The sequence below is a fragment of the Malus sylvestris genome, chromosome 15 (assembly GCF_916048215.2).
Source record: "Malus sylvestris chromosome 15, drMalSylv7.2, whole genome shotgun sequence".
Taxonomy (NCBI): domain Eukaryota; kingdom Viridiplantae; phylum Streptophyta; class Magnoliopsida; order Rosales; family Rosaceae; genus Malus; species Malus sylvestris.
Window position 1 is genome coordinate 24,067,171 of NC_062274.1, and position 26,293 is coordinate 24,093,463.

A 26,293-nucleotide genomic window follows, 5' to 3' on the forward strand; every position below is an offset into this window, starting at 1 on the left:
TCTGAGCCATGATTAAAAAAGAGATGCAATGCTGAATTCTTCTCAACTTACCTATTTAGTGAGTTATTGGACCTATTTAGAGAGTTAATGGACTGAAATGAAGCCAACTCTGCAACAGAGAAACAAATGGAAAAGTCAAAATCCAGAAATCCAAGTTTAACTCAATCAAATATAATAACCAACGAAACTTGCAAGCTGCAAATACTCAGCAACATAGACAAAGAAATTTGCTTTTCAAAGACATAATTGGTCCTCTATTTTATTAATTATCGTTTGGGAAAGGAAATTTGAGACAACACTATTAAGGAGAATGACAAGTCATCAAATTCTGTTACTGTCAATAATTCTATTACTGTTAAATAACTGAATGTAATTAGTTGTGGTATCTGTTGAGATTAGTTAGGATAGTCAGGGGTATCTATGTAAATAGCCAAAGGCTATATATATCTACACAGTGTGTAAAGTATTCATTCAATCAATACAATTGAAAACTTACAGAGGAAGTTTTCTGTTTCTTTATGGTATCTCGCCATCTTGCTTCACAGCTTCGATCTTTTTTTTCCGCTCGCTTCATCGATCGATTTGTGATCGATTCTTGTTATTCTTCTTCTCTGATCCTTCGATTTGTCTTCTACGATCTTGATTTCTGTCAGTAATGGCGGCTCCGTCGACTGGATCGTCTTCTCCGGTCATCTCCCCTTCGAGCCCAAACCCTAATTCCTCTTGTAATCCAAGTCCTATGAATTCCTACACTTCTCTTACCATCCACAACATCGGTAGCATGGTGCCGATCAAGCTGAAAAGATCCAATTATCTACCATGGCGCGCACTGTTTGGCCCGATTCTCCGGCGTTACAAGCTTCTTGGCATCATTGATGGTACCGAATTCTGTCCATCGCCATTTCTTCCTGATCGTCACATCAATCCTGCCTTTGAGGAATGGTATGAAAAAGATCAAAATCTTTTGATCTGGTTGAATTCCACACTTTCTGAGGAAATCATTCCTTTCACGGTTGGGGTTTCGTCATCTCAAGAGCTTTGGGTGAAGCTTGAACAGCATTTTGGTGGCATTTCAGAAGCTCATATCCATCAACTGCGATCGCGCCTTCAATCTGTTCAAAAAGGATCTCGTTCCATCTCTGAATATCTTCAAGATCTAAAGGAAATTTCAGATTCCTTGCAAGCCGCTGGTGCTTCTGTGACTGATCGAGATCTTATTGCAGCCACACTACATGGCTTGCCTGATGAATTTGAGTCTTTTATAGATTCTATCATGCTTCGATTGTCCTCTACCTCTCTTGATGAACTTCATGGCCTTCTTACAAAGGAATTGTCTATGGCAAGGCGCAAAACTGTCAGTTCATCTCCTGTTACTGAACCTTTCCAGGCCTTCTCGGTGCAATCTCAGCCTCCCCTACTTCCTACTCCATCTGCATTTGCTGCTCAGTATCAACCTCTTCACTCTGCATCTCGGTTCAACTCCAATCGTGGTAGGAATACTAAGGGGCAGTTCTTTTCCAATCGAGGTAATCGAGGAAATCGTGGTACCTCTACCAACAATCGTGGCAATCGAGGTTATCAAGGCTCTCGCAACAATCAAGGTTCTTCTCACTTCAAAGTTCCTTGTCAAATCTGTGGTTCTACCAGTCATGAAGCTATTGACTGTTTTGATCGTATGAATCCGGATATCAGTGGTCGTATTCCTCTAGCTAAACTCGCTGCCATGTGTGCTCATTATTCTGCTAAACCATCTCAGCCTTGGTTAATTGATTCTGGTGCAACCTCTCACATCACTAATGATGTTGCTAACATTACCTCTCCTACTCCCTACACTGGCGAGGATAAAGTGTATATTGGAGACGATAAAGGTTTGTCTATTCTTAATGTTGGTTCATCTTCTCTGCACACTCCTCATACCTCCTTTCAACTAAGAAATGTTTTACATGTTCCTCACATAAAACATAATCTCTTATCTGCTTATCAGTTTGTTCATGATAATAATTGTTCGTTGACACTTGACCCTTATGGATCCTATGTCAAGGATCGTACTTCGGGGAAGATGCTTTTACGGGGACCAATTAAAGATGGTTTCTATCCTCTTCAAAGTTCCAGCAACTCTCATTCTTCTTCACATACAACCTTACTCAGCATTAAAGCTCCTGTTAAAGTTTGGCACAGGCGCTTGGGTCATCCTTCCTCCTCCATTTTCAGAAGGTTAATTTCAACTAATAATCTTGCTTTACAAGGCAAGCCTACTGTGGATTTTTTCTGCTCAGATTGTGCACTGGCTAAGAATCATAAGCTCCCATTTAAAGCAGCTACTTCATCAACAACTCAAAGTCTTCAGCTACTACACTATGATCTGTGGGGACCTGCCTCGGTCAAATCCAATAGTGGTTTTCAGTATTATTTGCTTATTGTTGATGACTATAGCAAATATAGTTGGTTCTTTCCTTTGAAATCCAAGGCTGATGTATTTTCTACATTTGTTGTATTCAAACCTTATGTAGAAAATTTACTTGGAAATAAAATAAAAGTTCTGCGTTCAGATTCAGGGGGTGAATTTACAAGTCATTCTTTTGCATCATATCTTAGCAAACATGGCATTCTTCATCATTTCAGCTGTCCCCATACCCCTGAGCAAAACGGTTGTGCAGAACGCAAGCACCGGCACCTTGTTGAGACAGCTAGAACTTTACTTGTTGCCTCTCATGTCCCTCATCTTTTTTGGGTAGAAGCTTTCTCCACTGCCATCTACCTTATTAATCGTCTTCCCATCTCAGGAGTTTCAAAGTCACCTTGGGAGTTGTTTCACCGCCATCCTAACTACTCTAAACTAAAGGTGTTTGGTTGTCAATGTTTTCCTTGGCTCAAACCCTATATTCATAGCAAATTGGATCCCAAGAGCAAAAGTTGTATCTTTTTGGGATATAGTCTTCAACACAAAGGGTATAGGTGCCTTGATCCTGTCACCAATCGCATCTATATCTCTCGCCATGTTGTGTTTGATGAAAGTACTTATCCTTTTCAGTTGCTGCCGCACCAGAATCCTGCTACAAGTTCTCCTCCTTTCTCATCACCACTTTCATCCTCTCTGGATCTCCAATTTCACACACACATTCCTCCTGTCTCAAGTCATCCTTCTGCATCACCATTATGTGTTTCTGTGCCTGTTCCTGTTACTCAAACTTCTTCCTCCACTAACCTCATCTCAGTAGGTAATTCTTCATGTTCTGTTCCCATTTCAGAACATTCATCTTTGTCACAAAATCACCCAAGTCATCCTCTTGTCCCTGTTAATTCCCATCCTATGATTACAAGATCAAAGGCTGGGATATTCAAACCTAGAGCCATGCAGCAACTAAGCACCCACTTCCAGTGGATCTTGACTATGTTCCTAACACATACTTACAAGCTTCTAAGTATGCTCATTGGAGGCAAGCTATGCAAGATGAATACAATGCATTGTTGACCACTGGTACTTGGTCTCTTGTTCCTTCTCACCATTCTCAAAACATTGTTGGCTGCAAGTGGGTCTTCCGCATTAAGAAAAAGCCCAATGGCACAGTTGACAGATACAAAGCCCGACTTGTGGCCAAGGGCTTTCATCAACAAGAAGGTATTGATTTTCAAGAAACCTTTAGTCCAGTTGCCAAACCGGTTACAATTCGGATTCTTCTTACCCTGGCTATGCAATATAATTGGTTTCTCAATCAGCTAGACATTAGTAATGCCTTCCTTCATGGAGACTTAAAGGAGGATGTCTACATGCAACAACCCCCTGGTTTTGTTGATCCCTTACATCCTACCTCTATTTGTAAGTTGAGGAAGTCTTTGTATGGTCTTAAACAAGCTCCTCGAGCTCGGTTTGATAAACTGTTTCAAGCTCTTCACTCTCTTGGGTTCACACAATCCTCTTCCGATGCTTCTTTATTTGTTCTCAATAGTCCTCAGTTGGTGATTGTTCTTGTCTATGTTGATGATATTCTTATCACTGGACCCCATCCTCAACTTTGTCAACACTTTATCAAGCAACTCAGTGCCCAATTTCCAGTGAAAGACCTTGGTCCTTTACACTATTTCTTGGGTTTAGAGGTACATAGATCTTCACAGGGTATATTTCTCCACCAAACAAAGTACTTATTGGATCTTCTTAAGAAAACCAACATGGAGGGTGCAAAACCTTGTTGCACTCCTCTTGGATCTAAGAAACTAGATCATAGTGGGCCTCCCTTGTCCAATCCTACTGAATATCGTTCCATTGTTGGTGGTTTACAATATCTCACTTGGACTAGACCGGATCTTGCCTTTGTTGTGAACCAAATCTGCCAATTCATGCATGCTCCCCGAGAGCAACACCTTCAGGCAGCAAAAAGGATTCTCAGATTTCTCAAAGGTTCTCTTTCCCATGGTTTGTGGTTCACTAAAGGTCCTGTCCATCTTTCAACATACTCTGATGCTGATTGGGCTGGCTGCACATTTGACAAGCGCTCAACCACTGGCTATTGTGTCTTCCTGGGTTATAATCTTATCAGCTGGAGTGCCAAGAAACAAAGTACTGTTGCACGGCTCACACAGCTGCTGAAATCACTTGGGTTTGCAAAATTCTCAAAGATCTACACTATCCTCTATCTACATTGCCTACTCTTTGGTGTGACAACATTTCAGCAATCTCATTAGCCTCTAATCCTGTCTTTCATGCTCGAACAAAGCATGTTGAGATTGATTACCACTATATTAGAGAATTGGTTCTAGCCAAACTTCTTCAAGTCCGATTTATTTGCAATGAAGACCAATTGGCTAATCTTCATACCAAGTCCCTGTCTAAAAACAGATTCACCTATCTGTGTTCCAAGCTTCCAATTGGACTCATTTCTGATTCCCCTTCTAGCTTGAGGGGGTGTATTAGGGAGAATGACAAGTCATCCAATTCTGTTACTGTTAATAATTCTATTACTGTTAAATAACTGAATGTAATTAGTTGTGGTACCTGTTGAGATTAGTTAGGATAGTCAGGGGTATCTATGTAAATAGCCAAAGGCTATATATATCTACACAGTGCGTAAAGTATTCATTCAATCAATACAATTGAAAACTTACAGAGGAAGTTTTCTGTTTCTTTAAACACCTCATCAAAGAAGAGAACCATATTAGCACTCCCTCCACCCCAAAATCAGAAAATTAGAAAATAGAATATGAAACATTGTACGTAGAAAGCAAGGAATCGATAATTTATGAGGTTTCACAGGACAATAATGAGCTTTTAGATATCATTCATCATTCAATGAATTCAGATTTCTGATAAAGACAGATGGCGCCTTATTGACTCTAATCCTCACTAACCAACTAAGCTTAAATGCCATTGTTTTGCTCAAATTAAATGAATTGTAACCCCCATTTTCCGTGCAATTCACCACCTAAACAATGCAATAAAAAACCAAAAGGACTTTACACACATATTATTCCATCTCTCAAATTTACACCAATGATGCATGCATGAACCTCAATTAATTGCTTACTGCGAGTGAAATTTCCATTTTTAACCACTAAATCAGAACAACCACCGCCAGGTAAGCAAACATGAGCTACTTTCATAAAAAAATTAAAATTAAAGACATAAACTTCACACAGCTAGAACCTGACAACCAGCATATAAATCTAAAACAAAAACCAGGCTCAAACGTATGTATTTCCACAGATGCATGTATAAAGCTGTACATACACACATGTATAATTGTGTAAGCACAGAGGATTTGGGAAAGTTTTCAACACACCTGTGTATTGCAGCAGCAGGTCGAAATGCTGGCTTTCATCCGTTTTTCAGGCCAGATTTTGCAGCGTTTGCATTCACCTATAGCATTTAAAATTTTCAGTCAGAGAGCAAGAAGAAATGTAATAAAATGCTCACAAGGGTAAACCCCAGCAAGCAATAGAATATATATTGAATGCCAAATGGCAATTAGGAGTTAAAGGTACCTTAAAAACACATTTCCGAAACGCAGACATCCCTTCTTTTGATTCCCCTAAACCCTAGACTTTCAACTCCAAAATCCCCAAATAGTACCAGAATTTTGCAACGTGCAGGGAATATAATAATAAAAAAAACTTAAACCACAATCAAGCACCATCTATCTAAAACAAAAGGAGAACCCAAACCACAAACAACATTACTAAAATCAATTTACCAAACCCCTAAATCTAACAATTTTAACAAATACTATAGCATCAATTGATTTAACCCCATACAAACTTAATTTCTAGCCTTGCATCTACGAAGAGAAACTTAATTTCTAGCCTTGCATCTACGAAGAGAATAAGTACAATCTTCACAGCCACTGTCATTAGCCAATAGCAACAGGGTAAGTTACAATTGATGAATAATATTTCAGCTATACAAAGTTTCAAGATAAGTTCTAAGATCATATTGTTAAACTTATTTGTCAGCAGAACCTTTATTTAAGAATAAGTACAATCCTTAACACATGAAATCATGTATATATATTTTATTAGTTTATATGCATGTGTGCATACAGCACATATACTTGCAGAGTATGCATTTGATTCAAATCGCAACAACCTTTTGTTGAGAATATCGCGTTTAAGAATGGGAAAAATAGAACAAACTCTAGAAATCGAAAACAAATAACCAAGATAAATAACACCAAGAATTTACGTGGTTCTGCAATTTGTGCCTATGTCCACGGGACAACAACAATCTTTCACTATATCAATAATGAGTACAACCAATAATCTTGCCAAATCTCTAGAACTAGGACATGACGAAACACCTGAAAGAACAAGAACAAGAAATACCCTATCTCTTTTCTTTTCTCTCGCACACACTTTACAATATTCTCTCACTCTAATCCCTTGAGTGGTATACAATTTATTGTTTTGCTCCCTTCCAATTCAAAACTAGCACAATAGTCCCTTTATATAGACAAAATAAAGGTCTTCTTCAATAAGGTTTATTAATCCTAATTGGAATCTAGTTATGAATCCTTCTCCAATTGAGAAACTAACTCCAATTGGGAAAACAATTTAATCCTCTAAGACTATAATCCCTTATAGACGTAGGACAACTTATCATGGGCTGGAAAAAACCTAACACCTTTTGCCTCAACTGCCAACGAAGAAAAAAATTAGTCAATGATTAAAAGAGAAACGGACTTTTGTGAAGATTCATCAACAACATCATTAAGGCTTAGCCAATTAAATTCGTTAAAACGGAAGAATAATGCACATAAAAATCTTGAGTCTAATTTAAGAAAAATGAATTATGCTTATGACTTCCCACTGAAAATGTGTCATGCCTGAACGACTGAGCTTAAAATCCTAATACAACAGCAGAAAGGAAAATGGACTCAAAACAAAAATTAACAACAAAATTGAGTTGATGAATCCATTTAAGCACAAAAGTTTAGGCATTCACCAGTTGTCTGACTTGAACAGCGTTGTGGATTAAGCATTCCTCTTGTGGGTTAAAGCGTCACTATCAATCAAGCCTCTCTGTGAAGACAAAATTTAGAAGTCATTATTTGAATAGATGCAAGCCTTCCCCATTTTGACAGGAAGAATAGCAGAGTGTGACATAACCATTCTGAAAACTATAGTAGCAGGTTTCCAAATCATTGAAGATAATAAATGAATAGCTAGAGACATTGAGAATAGTTTTCTTCATTACTTAAACAGTAGAATGTGTATTGAGCATAAGTGAGGTTTGCTAATATAGATATCCTCATTATAAATATCGCTAAAGCATGCATATACATTGTGAGGTTTGCCAATATTTCCAGCTATTTCCAAGTGTGTGCTGGTGTGTTTTTTTCTTTTCAAATATGCAGTTTTTTTTCCATTTGAGTATAGATGTTAATGCTTCTACGATTCAAGTGCCATTTTATTTCTTCACTTGGAAAAAGAACTAAGCCTTTTCAAGTGGCCGTGGTGGAAAGCAGTTGGACACCATTGTATAATTTCTTGACTCACTGGACATTTTGTACCTAAAATTTCACTTGATTATGTTTTAGCCTCTACCTATTCTCTTCCTTAATTTGGCTTTGCCTAACCAAAGTCTTTTCCCGTTTAAGGGCGCGCACCCTATGTTATTTCCTTCTCCACTGCATTCTCATCTTGCTAAAATTTATAACATCAAACCATCAGAATCTCAACCCATAAACAGTTTTACCCGCCCACAATAAATCAGAATCCTCAAGCCAACAACTTACATTTGATTCCGGAAGTAAAGTGACTTGTGCAAATACTTCATCAGTGTCTGGTTCAGCCTATAATTCAGCAGAAAGAAACATATTATTCCCTCGCAAAGCCCAATAACTTGAGTACAAAAGAAGCAGGTAAACAATTAAATCCAGAATTCTTAGTTTTCTTTATAAGATCAGCCACCATGCTACCTTCAATGATACATTGATAACCTGACAAAGAATCTTCAATGCAAGATTATAAACTGGCATCTGCTGATCAGCCAGATGATTAGTCGATGCCTCCACCTATTACTGAAACCAGAAAATCCAATTGACAATTAGTGATAAAACCCAGAAACACAAACCTAATATGTATCAGCTACAAAAACCCAAATAAATAAATAAAACACTCAAATTTCTATGTAAAAGCGAACATATTTTGACCCCAAAACGAAGATGTCATAGATGGAGGAAGAGATAAGTGACAAAGAGGGAGTGACACTAACTCAACCCCACCATCTCTCTGCAGCCAACACACTCATTCCCTCAACCCTACCCTCAAATCTTGTACCCAATCAACTCTCTTTCTGTCCCCCTAATCGTGCACCCGCTGTCACCTTCTCTCTACAACCAACCCCCTCTCCTCTCTCCCCCATATCACACCTCCATCCTGTGAAGGCACTGACACCAGACCACCTCCCTAGAAACCGGCCGTAAAAACCCATACCCGTACCTCCCTTACCCGTTCCCTTTCTCAAAGCTAAAAGTGTTATATATGATAGTACTCACCCCAATCTTCACTGCATAACACTCACCAGTAGGTATAGCCTCACTCTTTGAGGAAAGCCTGAGGTCAAAATTGGCAACAACAACTTAACAAAGCCAAATGAAAGAATAAATCTAGAGTCACCACAAATATTTTCTAAAATGGAAGATAGACCATAGTCAAACAGGAAAGGGATAGCAGACACGGTGAGCTTTGTCTCAGTTTGAAAAGAAAAAAGAAAAGATAATTGGGTAGTTTCAGGAGCAAAATAGTTCATTTGTGTAGAACTATAACAGCATCTGAGAGCTGGGAAGTTATCACCCAATAAATTTTGTTATACCAAAGATTAAGAAAATGGGATTAGGTATGGTGGTACCCTTTCTCTTCACATTTATAATATACGGAACTAATTAACTATGTTGAGTACAGTGAAGGGGGAAAGCCATACCTTCCTATGAATGAATTTAAAAGAGCGGATTTTCCTGCATTTTTAGGACCAAAAATGAAGCAGCTGAAAACATTTCTTTCTGTTTTTTGGCTTTTATGATCTACTGATCTTCTTCTAGTAACATGGATAGCTGAAGCAGGACTGCCATTGTATCCAACATATATCAAATTCGCCAAACTTCGCTTTGGATTTAACAGTGTCATGAGGGCCCACTGGAATCACAAAAAAACAAAGATATAGTTACAATTTACAATTGGCTTAAGGAGATTCTTTAAACAAAGAAAAAAGGGAAACATGTACATCCAAAATAAATGGGAAAAAAAATCATGAAGAGCAAATGTAAGCTAATTTAAACAGGGTAGCAATGAAAAGGAAGATACCTCAGACAAAAATGCATTAAGAGGTAAATTCCCAGATGCCGTTCTCTTTGCAGCATCCTTATAAGGAGATTCACTCCAAGAACTGAAATTTCAGTAAACAGCATATTAAAAAATCTATTTTTGGAGAAACCATGATAGGAACATACATTATTTTATCCACAAATAACAAAAGGGTCAAAGGAAAAAAGGTAGAAAAACATGGAGATAAATCAGGACTTCACGCAAGCTACAGTTACTTCAGGACTTCATGAATCCTAACAGCCGAAAACAATCAGAATTCGAGACCCTACCTCCTCCATTCTCTGAGAGCGAAGCCCTCCTCAGGCAGCATCTCCGACGGAGCCGACAAAATCGGATCGTCGGACGCGCCAAACCCTCCATCAAAGCCCTGGCCGTTCGATTCGGCGTAGATCGACGGAGGAGAGAAGGCCTCCGACGCCGGCTGAGTGGCGAAAGCGTCGTTTACGGCGGAGCCGTGGAAGATTGGGGAAAAGGTGGCGGAGTCCTTGAGCGACTCGGAGTCGAATCGCTGGGAGGAGAGTCGGGGGTCGTAGCCCAGGTAACCGTCGTCGTCGAACGGGCAAGTTGACCCGGTGGTCGGGACCGAGTCGTTTTCGGAGGAGATTTTGATGTTTTGTGGTGGTGGAGGTTGGAGTTGTGCGTTATTTCGTTGTGCGGAAGCAGAGGCTTGCGAGAGAGAAGTTGAAACGGAAATTTCTACGATGATGGGACACGTAATCCATCCAAAACCGAAAATTCCAATCTGAACGGAAAGTCCAGCCCAAATACCCAAAGCCCTTTCTGAAGCCCAGTGGCAATTTTGCAAATTACGTTAGATCAGGGGGCAGAGAGCTTCATTAGTAATTTCGTAAAGATAGCTGTTATTCTCACTTCAATGTCTTATTTTTTCACTCACCCTTTTATGAAGTTTTTAATTACAAATTTATCAATTTGTAAAATGACTAATAAGGACCTTAGTTACCCCTTTTGCATTACTTTTTTTTATAAAAAAATAAAAAAGAAAATTTTGGGCTTGATAACTCTCACGCTATGTTTAGACGATTTATTTCCTTTAAACCCTAACTCATCATTCTCATCTCCTTTCATTCAGAGAAAGCAAAATCATTCAAAGAAAGCAAAAAGAATGAACTCAGAAGATGATGTTTCTATGAAAAAAGTAGATGATTATGTTTATGTCGAAGAGGTAAAAGATAATTTTATGTGGGTTATCTTGATTTGTCAACATCGTATAATTGAAGCATAGCTATGTGACTTTTTATTTTAATTTTCATTAGGTTAGGGTGCAATTTGTTTCACGTTTTCCTATGAGAATTCCTGACATTTGTTGGAGGTGCTGTGTTGGGAGTTCTTTTGTTTGCCCTTTACTTCTTTTGGATCTGTGATGCTGTTCATCTGTTGGGAACACCAGTGCAGCTGTTCACCCATTTTCTTCTAATTACACACACACACACATTGGTTATTTTAGGAATAATAATGGGTGGGAAAATAACATTTTAATTTTTTAACTTTTTATAGTCGGTGTAAATATAACCTGGGTGAGAAAATAAGACAACGGGATAGGTCTAGCAGCTCTCTTTCGTAAATAAACTGAAATCAGCCCAAAATTGCACGAGTACTGCTAAACTCATCTCATTGTCCTATTTGCCCACCCATATTATAATTTCACCCATTATAAAATGTTAAAAAATTAAAACACTATTTCTCCACCCGTTATTATACCTAAAATAACCTCAACTATACATTTAAATTCTTTTTTATTTGTAGTGGAATAAATATTAGCTAATAAGCCCAGCGACTTTGTTTTGCAAACCCAGCGAAAGATACGAAGAGCTTCCTCCCCACGATCTTGTTTTGCAAACCCAATGATGATGTTGGTCCATGAGACAGTTCTTCTTCTTGGCATCTGCTTGAATAACTTATAGGCGTCATCAATTAAACCGCAGCTGGCATATATGTGTATGAGTACACCCCAACTCACAACACTCCTCTCACGCATACCATAAAACACCCAGCGTGCATACTCCACACCACCACCCGACCCTCCACTTGTTGCATACAAAATTAATCGAACTCGTCTGACCAAACACGGTGGATCCATACCCACTTCCCAAACCCTCCAGTGCACATGTTCCCCTTCTCTCACTAACAACCTTGCACTGATACATACGAATAGGTAGTGTGGCCTATGATCATCTAGTTCCACACATTAGTACCGGGTTTTCGACATTTTCAAAAACTTTGAGGGCGTGATCGAGACACCCAGAAGCAACGTAGAATGATAAAATCTGAACAAGAATGTAGCTTTTTTGTGTTAGTCCATGAATTGTTATTTTTGGTGTGAATTAAGGGTGTACTTGTAGATCAATGGAAGCAAGTATTTTTTGTCATTTTATAAGAGGGTATAAAGGGCATCAATTTTTTTATTAAAATGTGGGCGGCCAGATAAGACAATGGGGTGGAATTATCAGCTCTCAATTGCACAGTGCCATCCTCCCCTCTACTTTTAGACTAAAGTAAAGTAATGTGATTTTAAATAACATGGTGTAGAATTATTGTAAGTTCTTACCATGGGCATTAATGTAATAACATGTCTGCACTCCTCATCGTTCAACTCTTCATTGATTATCTTTTGATTTATCCAATCAATGGGAACCCTTCTTATCATTTCTCATAAACGTACACAAAAAGGTTATCAAAGAAGATTTCAACCTAAATTGGCTCAACAAGCTTCCAACCTAAGGCCATGGTGCTTCATCAATGAGTGATTGTGCAAAGTATTCAGTGTGGTCGTGTTTATTTTTTTTTCTTTCGTAATTTACTTCTATTTTATGTTGTATGTGTGTTTAAATAACATGTCAGCAATGTAGACTTATAGTAATTATTCACAATGGGTATTGACTTTCACACTCTGTGTTCTCTTCTGCACTCCTCTTTGTTCAACTCTTGAGTGTGAAGTGCATGGAAAGTGTATTAATCTATGTAATATGTGGGATTTCTATGCTTTCTATGTAATATGCGGCAAATCATTTGACTTTACTACTTGTTTCCTTCTTTTTCTTCATGCGTTTGCTATTTTATGTTGGCAATATTTTATTTTACCATTTTTTTAACAAGCGATATTATCTAATTAAAGGGTAGGAGATTGGACTAAGCTTTAAAATGAGCTAGCAATAATGTAATTCAAAGTCGCATTTGGCAAAAATCAAACCTAAAACCTCTCACGTACAAGTGAAGATGAATATTACTGAACCGTATTATGTAGTAAATTCGTCAATGTGGTCCTACTAGGTAGTTTCAATGGGCTTTCCAAATTACCATTGCGCGCGAATACCTTACGTCATTGACCTACAAAGATTGATAGCACCCCAAAACTTGAAATTTTTCTGGGGCGTTACAGTAGAGCTGACTGCTAAATCTGAAACAGCTAAGAATAGATAAAGATATTCGTTTGTATGCGGCTTGGAAATGAGAGGAGGTTGCGACAAGTACTTTTTCAAGTACTGCTGCTTGTGGATGGCTTTCATTTACTCTAGATGAGCTTCAATCCTCGTTGGGTGACTAAGTAGCCAAGAAATCTGTCTGAGGAGACTTTGAATGTACTATAGTGAAATACAACTTCATGTTTCACATTTGAGCCACGAGCTTGAAGTTTGGATCTACGTGCAGCTTACAGCAAATGTCTAAAGGGAACCATGCAAATACGTCTTTGTTTTCCTAAAGAAACACGGGAGTTCGTTATTCTTCCATGTACTGAGCCTGCCTATCCTCGCCTTCCTTTTGAGGCGATCTGGATCAAGTATGACATGTATGGCATACTCTTCTGGCTTCCATCCTTATTCCTCTATCGTGGAGTCTGGTAATAGTTCGCTTGCTTGATCATGGTTTGAGTTGCCTCGAGTCTTCTTGTTGTCATCTGTTTTTGTTGATTGGGTGAACTCTTTCCCTGTTGTTGTCCTCTGATTGGGCGCACATTTTGGTCATGGCTTGACAGTCCGGATCTCACCTACTCCACCGTTGAGGATGAGAAATTAAATCTTCTGACATTTGCTTAAAGTCTGGGTGGTGATCTTGTACATCTATGGCTTGTTCAAGATGTTATTGTAGAGCGATGGTTCATCGATGATTGCAAACTTCTGAAAACTGACGATAAGAGGTGTGTAGACGTTGAGCTCAATGGTGGTAGATGTGGCACCATTACAACCAGATAGCAGACTAGACTTCTTAGTGATAATCTTCTTCATGCCAAGTTTATTGATGATGAAGTGTTGAAAGAATTTGGCAACATTTCCTTTATCTACATGTATGCGATCTACTTTCGCATAAGCAATCTAGATATTGATGATGAATGCATCGTTGTCTTCCAGATCACTAGCCTACACCTAGACATCATAGCTTGGTGGATCTTTCTCATTTTCTCCTTGGCAATATAAGCAAGGTGCTCTAATTCGGCGATGATCGAATTAATCCAAATGACTTTCTGTGCCACGGCGCCTGGTGTTTCTACATCCTTGGTCTGCTACTTTGCCTTGTCTCTGCGAAACTTTGTACATCTATGCTACTTAACTAACTTTTGGAGATGGTTCTTCCAGTTTATACATTTGTCTATCAGGTGGTCAGTTGCCTTGTGAAAGACACAATACTTAATTTAATCCTTCTTGCCCCTCATAAGCGATGCTTTCGTGAATGCGTTGTAGATTTGGTGGACAGGGACGTTGAACTTAGTATAGGTCATCTTGGAAGAATTATCGTATAATGTGGAACGTCGCTGTCACTTCTTTCCGCACTCTATCTTGATTGAGCTTTTGTAATCGGCTTCTTTCTTGGATGGTTTCTACTTTGTGATTGAATTGGGTGCCTTTCTTGCTCGCTTATTATCTTCCTAAATTGCATGGCCCTTTGCTAAGTCAAAATGCTTAGCTAAGGTTTGCTTTGGGGTCGTGGTAATGTCTCTGCAGAGTGATAACCTACTGGCAATCCTCTCTTGAAAGCTATCTATGGGACTATTTCATCGCAGCTGAAAATTTTAGCCATTTTAGTCTCAAAGCACTGAATGTACTACTGGATAGACTTATTGGGCTTCTTCACCACGCGGAAAAGGTGATCTGAAAAATTTTGCCTACTTAGTAGGACGTATATTGTGAAAACAAAGAAGTTCCTAGAAAATACCAATAGATAGTGGTCCACAGTGTGGAACCAATCATGTGTTGCTCTTTGCAAAGTCATAGCAAAAACTTTACACATCAAGACTTTGTCCTGCTTGTGAAGTGTCATAACACTTCGCTAGTTATTCGATCAGGGTCTGAATCTCCGTTGAACGGCGTGAAGAAAAGTGTGGAGAATCTTTAGGGAGGTTGTGTTGCATCAGATGAATCGTCATGCTCCTCATTTTCCTCGATGGTGCATTTTAGATGAACCAATCATGTTAGAGTTGCTAACTCGATTAGGAATCTTAAAGTTTTGAAATTGCTCGACATATCCAATTCTATAAATAGGGAAACCCTTTAATCAAAGGAATAATTTCAACCTTTGACTTTTCATGAATTAAGAATTGCAACTTTTAACTCTTCATAAATGATCACATGTTTTTCAAAGAGGTATCTCAAATCCTATAAATAGGGAAACCTTCTATAATCACTTAACAACTTTTCACCATACATATATTCATACATATAGTGCACTAAAAATTAGAGAGTTATATTGAGTCTATATCAGAGAGTGTTCAACACAATTGTGGTTCATTGAAGCTTTGTAATTTGTAGTGCTACTATTACAAAGACGTGGTTGTTCTATCCTGGGAGACAACCTTCGATCAACCATGAGCACCATAGGGGTTTAAACTTATCTTAAAGACATGGTGTCTAACACTTGCCTCGACCGTATTTTCAGGTTTTTCTAATCCATTATGTCATGTTCCTTTAACATTGGTTACTCATGTGCATGAAGGAAATTGTAGTAATGGTCTCTCAACTTTAACCTAATTGGAGTAATGGTCACTCAACTAAAAATCCATGGTTATTGGACTTTTTCTTCAACTCCATTAGAACTTCTATCAAAATGAGTCACGTGCCACGCACATGAGGCTTAATCGAGGGGCAGATATGGAAAACTAAATGAGAAAAATTGTAGCTATGGTCCTTCAACTTTAACCTAACTGGAGAAATGGTCCATCAACTTTAACCCAATTAGAGCAATGGTTCATCAACTTTAACCCAATTGTAGCAATGGTCCTTCCAACATAACTCATTTTGATGAAATACTGACATAGTTAACGAAAACAACTATAACTGCACGTTTTGATGAGTTAAGAGACTAATGGTTATAGATTTTTAGTTCCTAATTTTTCCAACAATCTTAAGACAAGTTTATTAGTTTGATTGTGAAATTGGCACCATGTGAAATAACCTGCAATTTAAAATCTATATACGTGATTGTCTGACTAGTCAACAACACTTAGTTTACTAAAATGTTCCAAGTAAAACTCAGTTTACTCACAGCGGAAATAGTCAAATTAAAACTCAGTTTACTAAAATGTTCCAAGTTAACTAAGTTCCAGTTTTACACATTTTAACTATGACAAGCTTAGTTGCATGGACTTATCTTTTTGCAAATAATGTTGAACATGTATCACAAGCAAAGGGTAAGATAAGTAAACTAGAAAAGTGATAAATTGCACTGGATGTTTTTGATCGGAAAAACCCACCTTTGAGTTAAAAAATGGGGGACTCTCCACTGAGTCTAATCCACTAGTGAGACAAGATTCTTACAAAGTAACTACACATGCTCAATTCTTAGATCTTAATCTACGGAGTAGCTTGTACCTTTGTGCGGTTGCCTTTCATGAGATGGATTCCTTCGGTCTTCACGAAGTGGCAACTCCTCTTGAGCTCTTCACCTTGTGGCACCGAAATCAAATTAACTTATGCCAATGATGTTATGCGCCGTTGCCAGGGACTGATTTCAATCCCCTCTAATTGCTTGCTTTATAAACCCTTTCTATTTTTATTTTCTTAGTTTAGATTTTTCATATACTATTTTTTTTTGTTTTGATTTCAGGTGGTATAAAAAGATGTCTGGTGTATGTCAATTATGTGCCAAGACCGGTCATCCTCTTCAATTCTGCTCAAGAATAGATGAGTTTCCTACATTTGTTCGAGAGCACTCACACTTCTTGAGTTTCTCTAACCAAAGGCCAATACATCCATTGTCAAACACATATAGCCCTATTTGGAAGAATCCTTATCATGACTCTTGCAACAACATAGAAGCTCAAAATCAAACATTTGAACCTCTACCACAACAGGACTTCTTTGACACTTCTTTGGAGGACACTCTGAAGCTATTCGCTCAAAACAATTTGCAATTTCAACAATCAATGAGTAGCATTATTCATAACCACTCCAACCATTAAGCAAGTTGGAAATTCAAGCGGATCAGATTGTCCAAGCTTTAAATGAACATCATATTCTCGCCAAAGACGAATTTGAACCACATTATTGCTAACCCATTGTGAGACTACGCTCGCCCTCTCGCCCTTAGTGTTGATATTATCGTTTGTTAAAATAAAAATGGGGATCCCTTCCCTTAAAGACTTCATACATCATGTTTTAGGAACTTTAAGGGAAGGGATCCTCATTTAAAAAATGAGAATTAGTTGTAGGATTCACTCCACATCGATCTGAACCATCTATTTTGCAAGTATCGATTCATATATAATCATTGCAACAATTCAATTCAATCCTAATCTATTTACCTATTTAATTGTCACGATAAAATTTCACTAGTTTCTTGGAATATAGTTTTCATCAATTTCTTTGAACTCAATTAGATACCTCAAATATGTCAAATGTGATATATTCTTGCTTATCTTCTCTTCAAGTTGTATCATTTTGCAATGCGTTCGGTTTGTATTTTTCATAGTTCTAAAAGACACTAGACGTTAGTTGGGCGACAGACAAGAGCTAGCGCCAAGGCGGATGCCTAAGCGAACTAGACTGATTTAGTTGAAATTAATTAATTACTATATAATACATAATATGAAATACTATGCTATTAAAAAAAGAGAGAGAATATAATGTGAGAGTTTAAAGGAAAAGGATGAAAATAAGACATTACCAAGTAATTTAAATAAGGTTGTTTTTTATTAGCATCCTACACAATGTTGAATACACCCCATATTAAAATTTGATATTAAATAACTTATATACACTAATATGTCATGACAATTTAAGGTTAAAAAAAAAATCTAAATACATTCAAAATCACTTTTAATGTTTATATCCCGATAAGATTCATTGTCTTCTTCAACTCTTAAAACCACTCTCACTCTTTATTGTAGAACAAAACTCTGAATAATGAAACTCTGATTTCAACGGCATCAACATGCCTATATATAGTTATGAATAATATTCCTTGAAAAAAACATATGATTGGTAAGGAGGATCACACACCTAATAAACCGTAGCCATTTTCATTTAAATCGTACGAAATCTCCTTGCAATTCATAGGAAACGATTCCTAGGACACCCGAATCTTTGGTGCTACACAGCACGTACCACATATGTGTAATTTACCTTTTTGATTCATTGAAAACGGGACGGAAAACGGAAGTCCAGAAGCAAAAAGGATAAAAAATCCAGTGGTGGGATGGGGTGCCATTAATTTACAGAATGCTAGTAAGATACATCCAGTCATTCCTAATATCATCATCTTATACATATCCTAAATTATCATTTTGGGATACACCCCCTCACTTATCAATGTTCACTAGTTAAAAAGAAGTTGAGCAAATCCTTGTTGCTAAACAATAGAAAAAACATTAGCAAATCCTTGCTAAACATGAATGATTTTGTATCAAACAGTACATAGCACAGACCAAAAAGAAGAATAAAGAAATCATTGTGAAGAGTGTGGGGTGTATCCGTGTATGTAGAAAATGTAGGGGACCAATGTAAGACGTATGTTGAGAGTGTGGAGTGTAAATGTATTATGGAAAAATATGTGTGAGTATATATAAATTTTGATTGGAAAAGTAAATGTAGGGTATATTAAGTACGTAAGGTTTATTCAATAATACGTGGAGTGTTAATATAATAAGCTTAGTTCCCTAAATAAAGGAAAACTAATGAAAATGACTTGTAAACTTTGAGTTTTAACGACAAGAATAAAATAAAGGGTAAAGTGAATAGTACAAGAATTGATTTTTTAGTGTAAAAATATGATTTTTTTTTTTTGTTAAAATAAGAGTTTTTAGTTAAAGTTATCTTTAAATAAACATAAAATTAAGAAATGATATTATATTATTGTATGTTGCCATTTACTATTATTATATAACATAAATTTGAAAGTGCTTATTTCCAAATTCCAAGTTAATCTACACCGCTTGTTTTTTTCAACTTCTTTGAAAAGGCTAAATATGCTAAAAAAATTGTTAAATGGGACAAATCTCTTCAAAGACTCTTGCCTCTGCTGAACGTGCAGTTAGAAGTTAATTCCCCGGTGGTGCTCAACCGAATTGATGCAATCTTGTGGCTCAAAATCAAAACCAAAACCTTATTCCAACTTGGTGTGCAGTTCCTGACCTTCCAAGCAATACGCTTATACTGGATGCGCCTTTGGCGGAGATGAAGATGAAACTCCTTAGAGACGACGCGCTGTCAATGCTTGTGCTCACTGCTCCGGGAGGATGTGGGAAGATCACTTTGGCAACTATGTTCTGTTATGATCAACAAAGTCAGAGGTATCTATCCATAAAGTTTTTGTACGATGCGGCAAACATTTTTTAGATACGCACACTCGATATTGTTGATATAATTGATATAGCACACTTACAATTGTCAATGCATAGTCGATAGTTAGCCCACAAGGACAGTTAATCAAAACGTAGAATGACTGCTACCTGTATACTAATGATATCATTTCTTTTCTCTTTTTTCTTCTAATTAGTAATGTTACATTCCTATGTGTTTTCTTGGCTAGATAAATTCAAGCACAATATCTTCTTTGCCACGGTTTCCAATAAGCCCAGCTACTTTGTTTGTGTCAACATGCCGGATTCAACGTACCTGCTTTAGTAAAAGAAGAAATTGCATTTAGCTGGCTGCCGCTATTTTTAAGGGAAGCAGGGCAAAATTCTTTGCTGTTAATCTTGGATGATGTTCCTTCTGCATCAGAATCCCTTCTTGACGGGTTTGATGAAATCAAAATTCCAGATTACAAGATTTTGGTGACATCAAGATACCATTTTCCGAAATTCGGGCCTCCATATAATTTACAACCATTGACAGATGAAGATGCACTGACTCTTTTTCGTCGTGGAGCATTCCTGCCAAATACGAGTTGTAACATACCAAATCATCTTCAGAAAGAGGTGATTTATTAGTTTGAGTTTCTAACGTATATGCCCTTATTTATGCATTCCTGCTTATGGAAAATGTCACTACACAATCACCCATGCACGCAAGTGAACCGTAGATTTTACCATATCTGTAAATAGTTATTCACCTTATTTGGGACAATTGGACTGCAGATAATAAACCACTATAAGAAATTTCCGCTTGCCATTACATCCGTAGGGACGTCACTTCGCAATCAGCCTGTTAGTGGTGGGAATTTCCGTGGGGAATGCTTCCTGGCCGACGAGCACACAGCTCCCCGAGAGGTTGGCGCCGGTTGATGCTTTCTGTCAGGCTTCTGCTTTACTGGCGGGCTTATCGGGCAAAGCCTGTCGGGCAAGGCTGAAAGAGAAGGACATAGAAATGTAAAAACACTTGAAAACTTGAAAGTATGTAAGTAGGGATCGTTCTAAACCGGGGATTAGGAGGGATTGCTAAACACTTGAAAACTGACTTAAAAATGTAAAAACAAAGTTTAAAACACTAGATTAGACTCAAAGAATGCAAAACTCACGTTTAAAATACTAAAATAAACCAATAACTCAAAACCGCAACTAAAAGATTCAAAACTGCCTTAAAAACACTTTCTGGGCAGTTTTGAACACAAAGCACCAATTTGGACGAATTTGGGTTTTAACTTGTACCAAAACACTTAAAAACATAAACCAACACACTTTCTAACTAATCTAGGACTTCAAAATAAATGGGGAATTGATTTGGACGAAAATGAACTAAATGGACAGATTGCAAGGAAAACAGATTGTAATAGAAACAGATTGTAACACAAAGTTATGAATAATCAATGGATGATGGAATGGCTAAGGGGTTCTTCTCCACACATGAAATATATGCAACCTAAATCAATTTTCAGTTATCAATTTAATAAGTTATGAATCATTACGTTCTTTGGAAGTCATAAGCATCGACAAGGCATTCGTGACTATGAAAAGCATGATACTCTTGCCAGGAATCTACTTAACACGATCGTGACTAGCGACCTTCACTACTTACGAATATAAATTCATAACGATTAGGTGAAACAAACTTATATCCTAGCATCAAATTCAAGCATGCAAATTAAGCGTGCACTCTCAACCAACATACAAGAATAAGTTCTAAATCAAACGGTTAAGCAAATTGTATTCACGACTTATACAACGATAACTGAAAGTAATCAACTTATTTCACATATATAATCATGGTTTTGAATCCACCCTTAGCCAAAACGAAATTAGCCAATCATACTTAAAGCAAAACAAAGATTACATGAATTAGACATTAAAATCCAAAGAAAGAAAACACCTAGAATGCTCCAACTTGGCAGCAAGTGCATCCAAGATTCCTCCTTTCCCTTGCTTGTGGCAGATTGGTTTGTGGACAGGTTTTGGGTAGTTCTATGGTGCAGAAAGGTTTATGGTGAGTGTAGAGGAGTGTTTGATGGTGGAAGGGTGGTGGAGAACTTCGGCAAAGAGGGTGGAAGAAGGTGGAGTGGCTGTGATATTTTCTGGGCACTAGAATGGTGTTTTTGGGGTGTTTTGCTGCCTAGGGTGAGTATGGACGAATTTCTGTGATGACTGGTGAATATGAGAGTGTGAACCCTTTGCCAAGGGGTGTAAACATGTATATATAGGCCCCAAAAACCCTAGAGAATCAGATTGGGCAGTGGGGAAAATGCACAGCAATGAGGGTGAATTTGTGGTGTGCAATGGTCCAAGGATGAAAATGGAGCAATGATGCAAAGTATGGAGGATAAAATGGAGTGGTATTTCAGCTAGAGAGCATGAATGATTGTGTTCATTGCATGAAATGAAAAGGGGAGGTGAAATGTTTCAGAAATTAGTCAAAGGTGCAGCAACATGTGTTGCACACAACATTGGATCCCAAATGTGGATGATGGAGCATCAATTGGTGCATGGAATGGTTGTGAAAGTTGTGTGAAATCTGATGGGTGAAGGGAACAAGAGGTATGCAGCAATTGAGTGTGATAATTGAGTGAATTGAGGCATGAAATCAGAAATATATTAGGGGACAAGGATGATTAAGCATGCATGGGAATCCAAAGGGAATGCTATGTGGTTACACGGCAAGGAGTGTGTGTTCTTCACACGCCCCGATCCCGATATCCTCGGGATATCAGGATGGTCACGTGCTGGCCGACACCCGAGGGTGACGAAAGCCATTTATTGAGTGCAATTGCTGAAAATAAAGGATAGATAAAACTTATAAATGTAAAAGAATAAGGAATATGCATTTAAGGAACGTGTTCAGAGCATACAACTAACTAGAACACTAAAAGAATTATATAAAATGGAATGAATAAAAGAATGAGTCCCACACCAAGAGGACTCGAAGATGCCGATGCGGAAGTGCCTTGATTGTTGGGATTGTACGCCTCGATCCTAAATCCTGAAGGGGGCGCAAAACAAACATGAGTGGACCAAGTTGATATATATATATAATAAAACAGTTATCAATATACTAACCCCCAGGTTTATGAAAACAAATATATAATGATGAACATAGGTTTTCCGAAACCTAGCATGATGTGCAGTATCTCAAATCATAACTCATATATAATAATCACTAGTGAATTGTCCAATAACCCCCAGGCCCCATGCCGGCTCCCCGGCTCTGAGCAGACAGTCAGAGGAAAATACACTTCAGGCCCCATGCCGGCTCCCCGTCCCTGTGCTAAATAGCCAGAGGAAACATACTCCAGGCCCTATGCCAACACCAAACCGTCGCCCGGAACGGACCAGAATCTATCCCTACGTCCCGTAGCGGAAAGGACCACTAGGTAGGTACAAAACCATTGAACATATATATATTGAAAAACAACTTCATAGTATAAAGTCATCCATCATCTATACTATAAAGAGGTGTTTGAAACATGTTCTAAATATCATATCGTCATCCATCAGATATTCTATAAGAACACGGGTTATAGGAAAAATAGTAATAATTCAAAGTAGCCTTAGTAAGCATGTTATCTCACAAAACGTTTCATAAAACGTAATCATCAAATCATGATTTTCATGTATGCATTTCTACTATAAAACATGCATTTTAGAAGGGGTCCACTCACAGTAGTTAGCCGCCGAAGAGCCACGCAAACTAGCAACCACGAAAACGTCACAAATAATTGCCCCTAAGCACATAAATGGTCCAATTAATAAAACTCTATTTTAACAATTGAATTTGGGAAAACAGACGTTGGAAACGGATTCAGAACGTCGAATTACCCTAAGAAGGGTCCCGGACGAAAACCCGAAAAGTCAACTCTAAAGTCAATGTTAACCGGAGGTCAACGGTCAAATTAGGTCTAACGGGTTTTAGGCTTGAAATCCGGATTAGGGTTTAGGTTAAATAGGATTAGGATTTATTGGGTTTTGATTTTAGGGTTCTAAGGTTAAAAGGGTTTAGGGTGAAAATGGATGGTTTGGATTTCTAAGGTTTTGGGTTAAAATGGTTTAGGGTTAGGAAAGGGGTTTGGGTTTAAGCCCAAACACATACATATACTATAAACACACACACACACACACACTACACAAGGCCCTAAGGCCTCCTAACAGAAATCAGGGCTTTAAGCCCTTGGTTGAAAACCGGCCCAAGGCCAACCAAAACTAAGGCCCGAGCCCTTTGGGTTTTAAAAACATATAACTAAAAATAAAAACTGAATGGGTTAGGGTACTGGGCTAAGGCAACACGGGCCTAAGGCCCGAGGGAGAGGGAAAGGCCGGATGGCCTGGTTTTGCCGAGAGAGGGAAGGCCGAAAATTCGGCCGGAAAACCACCTAACTTTAAACGGCCATAACTTTATCACTACTCAACGAAATTAAGCGAGACAAAAACAAAAGTTGTAGCCCTTGAAGAGACGAAGAGAATGGTACCTCACAAGACGTCTAATTCGCCGTGGTTTGGCCGGAAAATGCCTCGAAATCCGTCGGACTCGCCGGAAACTGGGTAAGATTCAAATGAGTATAACTTCTTCAATACTCAATGAAATTGAGTGAAACAAAAAGTAAAGTTGTAGTACTCGACAAGACGAAGAGATTGATACCTTACACGCCGGCCAACTCGCCGTGGTTTGGCCGGAAATGGCCTCGAAAGGGGCGGTGCTCGCCGGAGCTTACTCCGTGTCGTCGAACTCGCAGGGCAGGGTCCGGGGTTCGTTGCGAGCCTCTCTTCGATGGTGACTCGGTCCTAGTGAGTCCAGGGGAAGAGAGAGATGCGAGAGGTTGAGGGAGAGAGGTACGGGATAGCTGAGAGGGAGAGAGCTAAGGGAGAGTTACGGGGGAGAGAGACGAAGAAGAAGGAAGAGAGAGATGGGAGGCTGGGGACAGAAATCAGGGGTGGGTCCCCCTTGGCTCACCAATTAAGACTAACAATATTTAAAAAAATGGGGTGGGGTGTTTCAGTTCTTTTGTGACTGAATTCTTGATCCTTTGTACATTAATTCTTCACATTCTTAGCCTCTTTAATTCTTCAATTTCGTCCAAACCTTGGTTCCAAATATGTGACATGCATTCCAAGCTCCATTTTGCTCCAAAATGCTCCAAAATGCATCTTCTTGCCTACTTTGTCCTTAAAATCTGAAAACACACGAAAATGACTTTAAACACTAAAATAACTAAAGAGACACGACATAAATGCACAAGAACAAGCCAACTAAGTCGCATAAATATGCTCCTATCACCTCCATATAATTTACAACCATTGACAGATGAAGATGCACTGACTCTTTTTCGTCGTGGAGCATTCCTGCCAAATACAAGTTGTAACATACCAAATCATCTTTAGAAAGAGGTGATTTATTAGTTTGAGTTTCTAACGTATATGCCCTTATTTATGCATTCCTGCTTATGGAAAATGTCACTACACAATCACCCATGCACGCAAGTGAACCGTAGATTTTACCATATCTGTAAATAGTTATTCACCTTATTTGGGACAATTGGATTGCAGATAATAAACCACTATAAGAAATTTCCGCTTGCCATTACATCCGTAGGGACGTCACTTTGCAATCAACCTGTTCGTGGTGGGAATTTTCGTGGGGAATGCTTCCTGGCCGACGAGCACACAGCTCCCCGAGAGGTTGGCGCCGGTTGATGCTTTCTGTCGGGCTTCTGCTTTACTGGCGGGCTTGTCGGGCAAAGCCTGTCGGGCAAGGCTGAAAGAGAAGGACATAGTTAACTTTGAAAGGTGCCTTTGTGAGGCCTTAGGTGTAGGCCTTGAGGCTCACAATCAAGATTAACTTTTAAGTGCTCAGGCGTGCCACTGCCATCTTCAGCATGGCAGATGTATAACGGATGTTTGAGTTTTAATTATGCGTAGGCCTTAAGGCTTCCCATAAATAACTAACTTAGTACTCGAATACATACGGTTCCTTTTTTTGGTTATATGAGTCTTATAACTATTATATTTCTGATTACCTGAGCCCAAAGAGCAGAATGAATCCAAATAGGTGCTTTTGTGGGGCTTTGAATAGGCCTTGAGGCTTCCCATCAGAACTCTTTCTATACTCAATGTTCTCGCGCCGAGAAATAGGATGAATCCAAATAGGCGCCTTTGTGGGGCCTTGAATGGGCCTTGAGGCTTTCCATCAGAATTCATCTCGTACTCGAACGTTATATGGTAATCATAATATAACAGAAATAAAACTAAGTGACAGGTTGATTACTTGTGCCTCAAGTAACTTCGGACTTCTTGTTATCAAAGATTGTCGTGGATGGGTTCAGTCCACATCAGGTTCTTTTTTATGCCTTGAGGCCAAGGACTTTTTAGAGTGATCAAATTTTATATGCCCGAGGGCTTAGAACTTAGATCTGACTTGAACTGTGAAGACATATTCAAATCGGATTCAAGCGCTGAGAAAGTCTTTTAATAGCCATATTACTAGAAATAACTTGGATACAACTTGTAGGATACAACTTGTAGTATACAACATATTGCTAGGCTAATGAATGAAAAGACAAAAGCAAAGAGGGTCGGGCAAGGCTGATCGCCTTGCAACTTCCTATCTTTGTGGTTTATCAGGAGATTTGAAAGCTTAGAAAAGGGGTTGGGAAGTGAGTTTACAGAAAGAAA

The 26,293-nt window shown here is 38.4% G+C and overlaps 1 protein-coding gene across 27 annotated transcripts in view; it reads right to left on the reverse strand.

Annotated features, from left to right (window-relative positions):
• LOC126604494 (mitochondrial Rho GTPase 2-like) overlaps positions 1-26,293 on the reverse strand; it is a 36,466-nt gene that overhangs the window by 2,559 nt on the left and 7,614 nt on the right. For 3 of the 27 annotated variants that reach the window (XR_007616643.1, XR_007616641.1, XR_007616631.1), the window contains exons 1-5: positions 8,988-9,553; positions 8,409-8,510; positions 8,226-8,282; positions 7,433-7,509; positions 5,775-5,851 (exon numbers count right to left, since the gene is read on the reverse strand). Coding sequence is in view for 2 of the 27 variants with exons in the window: in XM_050271770.1 (XP_050127727.1) it covers positions 8,937-9,045; positions 9,413-9,624; positions 9,793-9,874; positions 10,083-10,123 (444 nt within the window). In the remaining 25 variants the exon portion in view is untranslated. The other 24 variants (XR_007616633.1, XR_007616630.1, XR_007616622.1 and 21 more) reach the window with 17 other exon arrangements.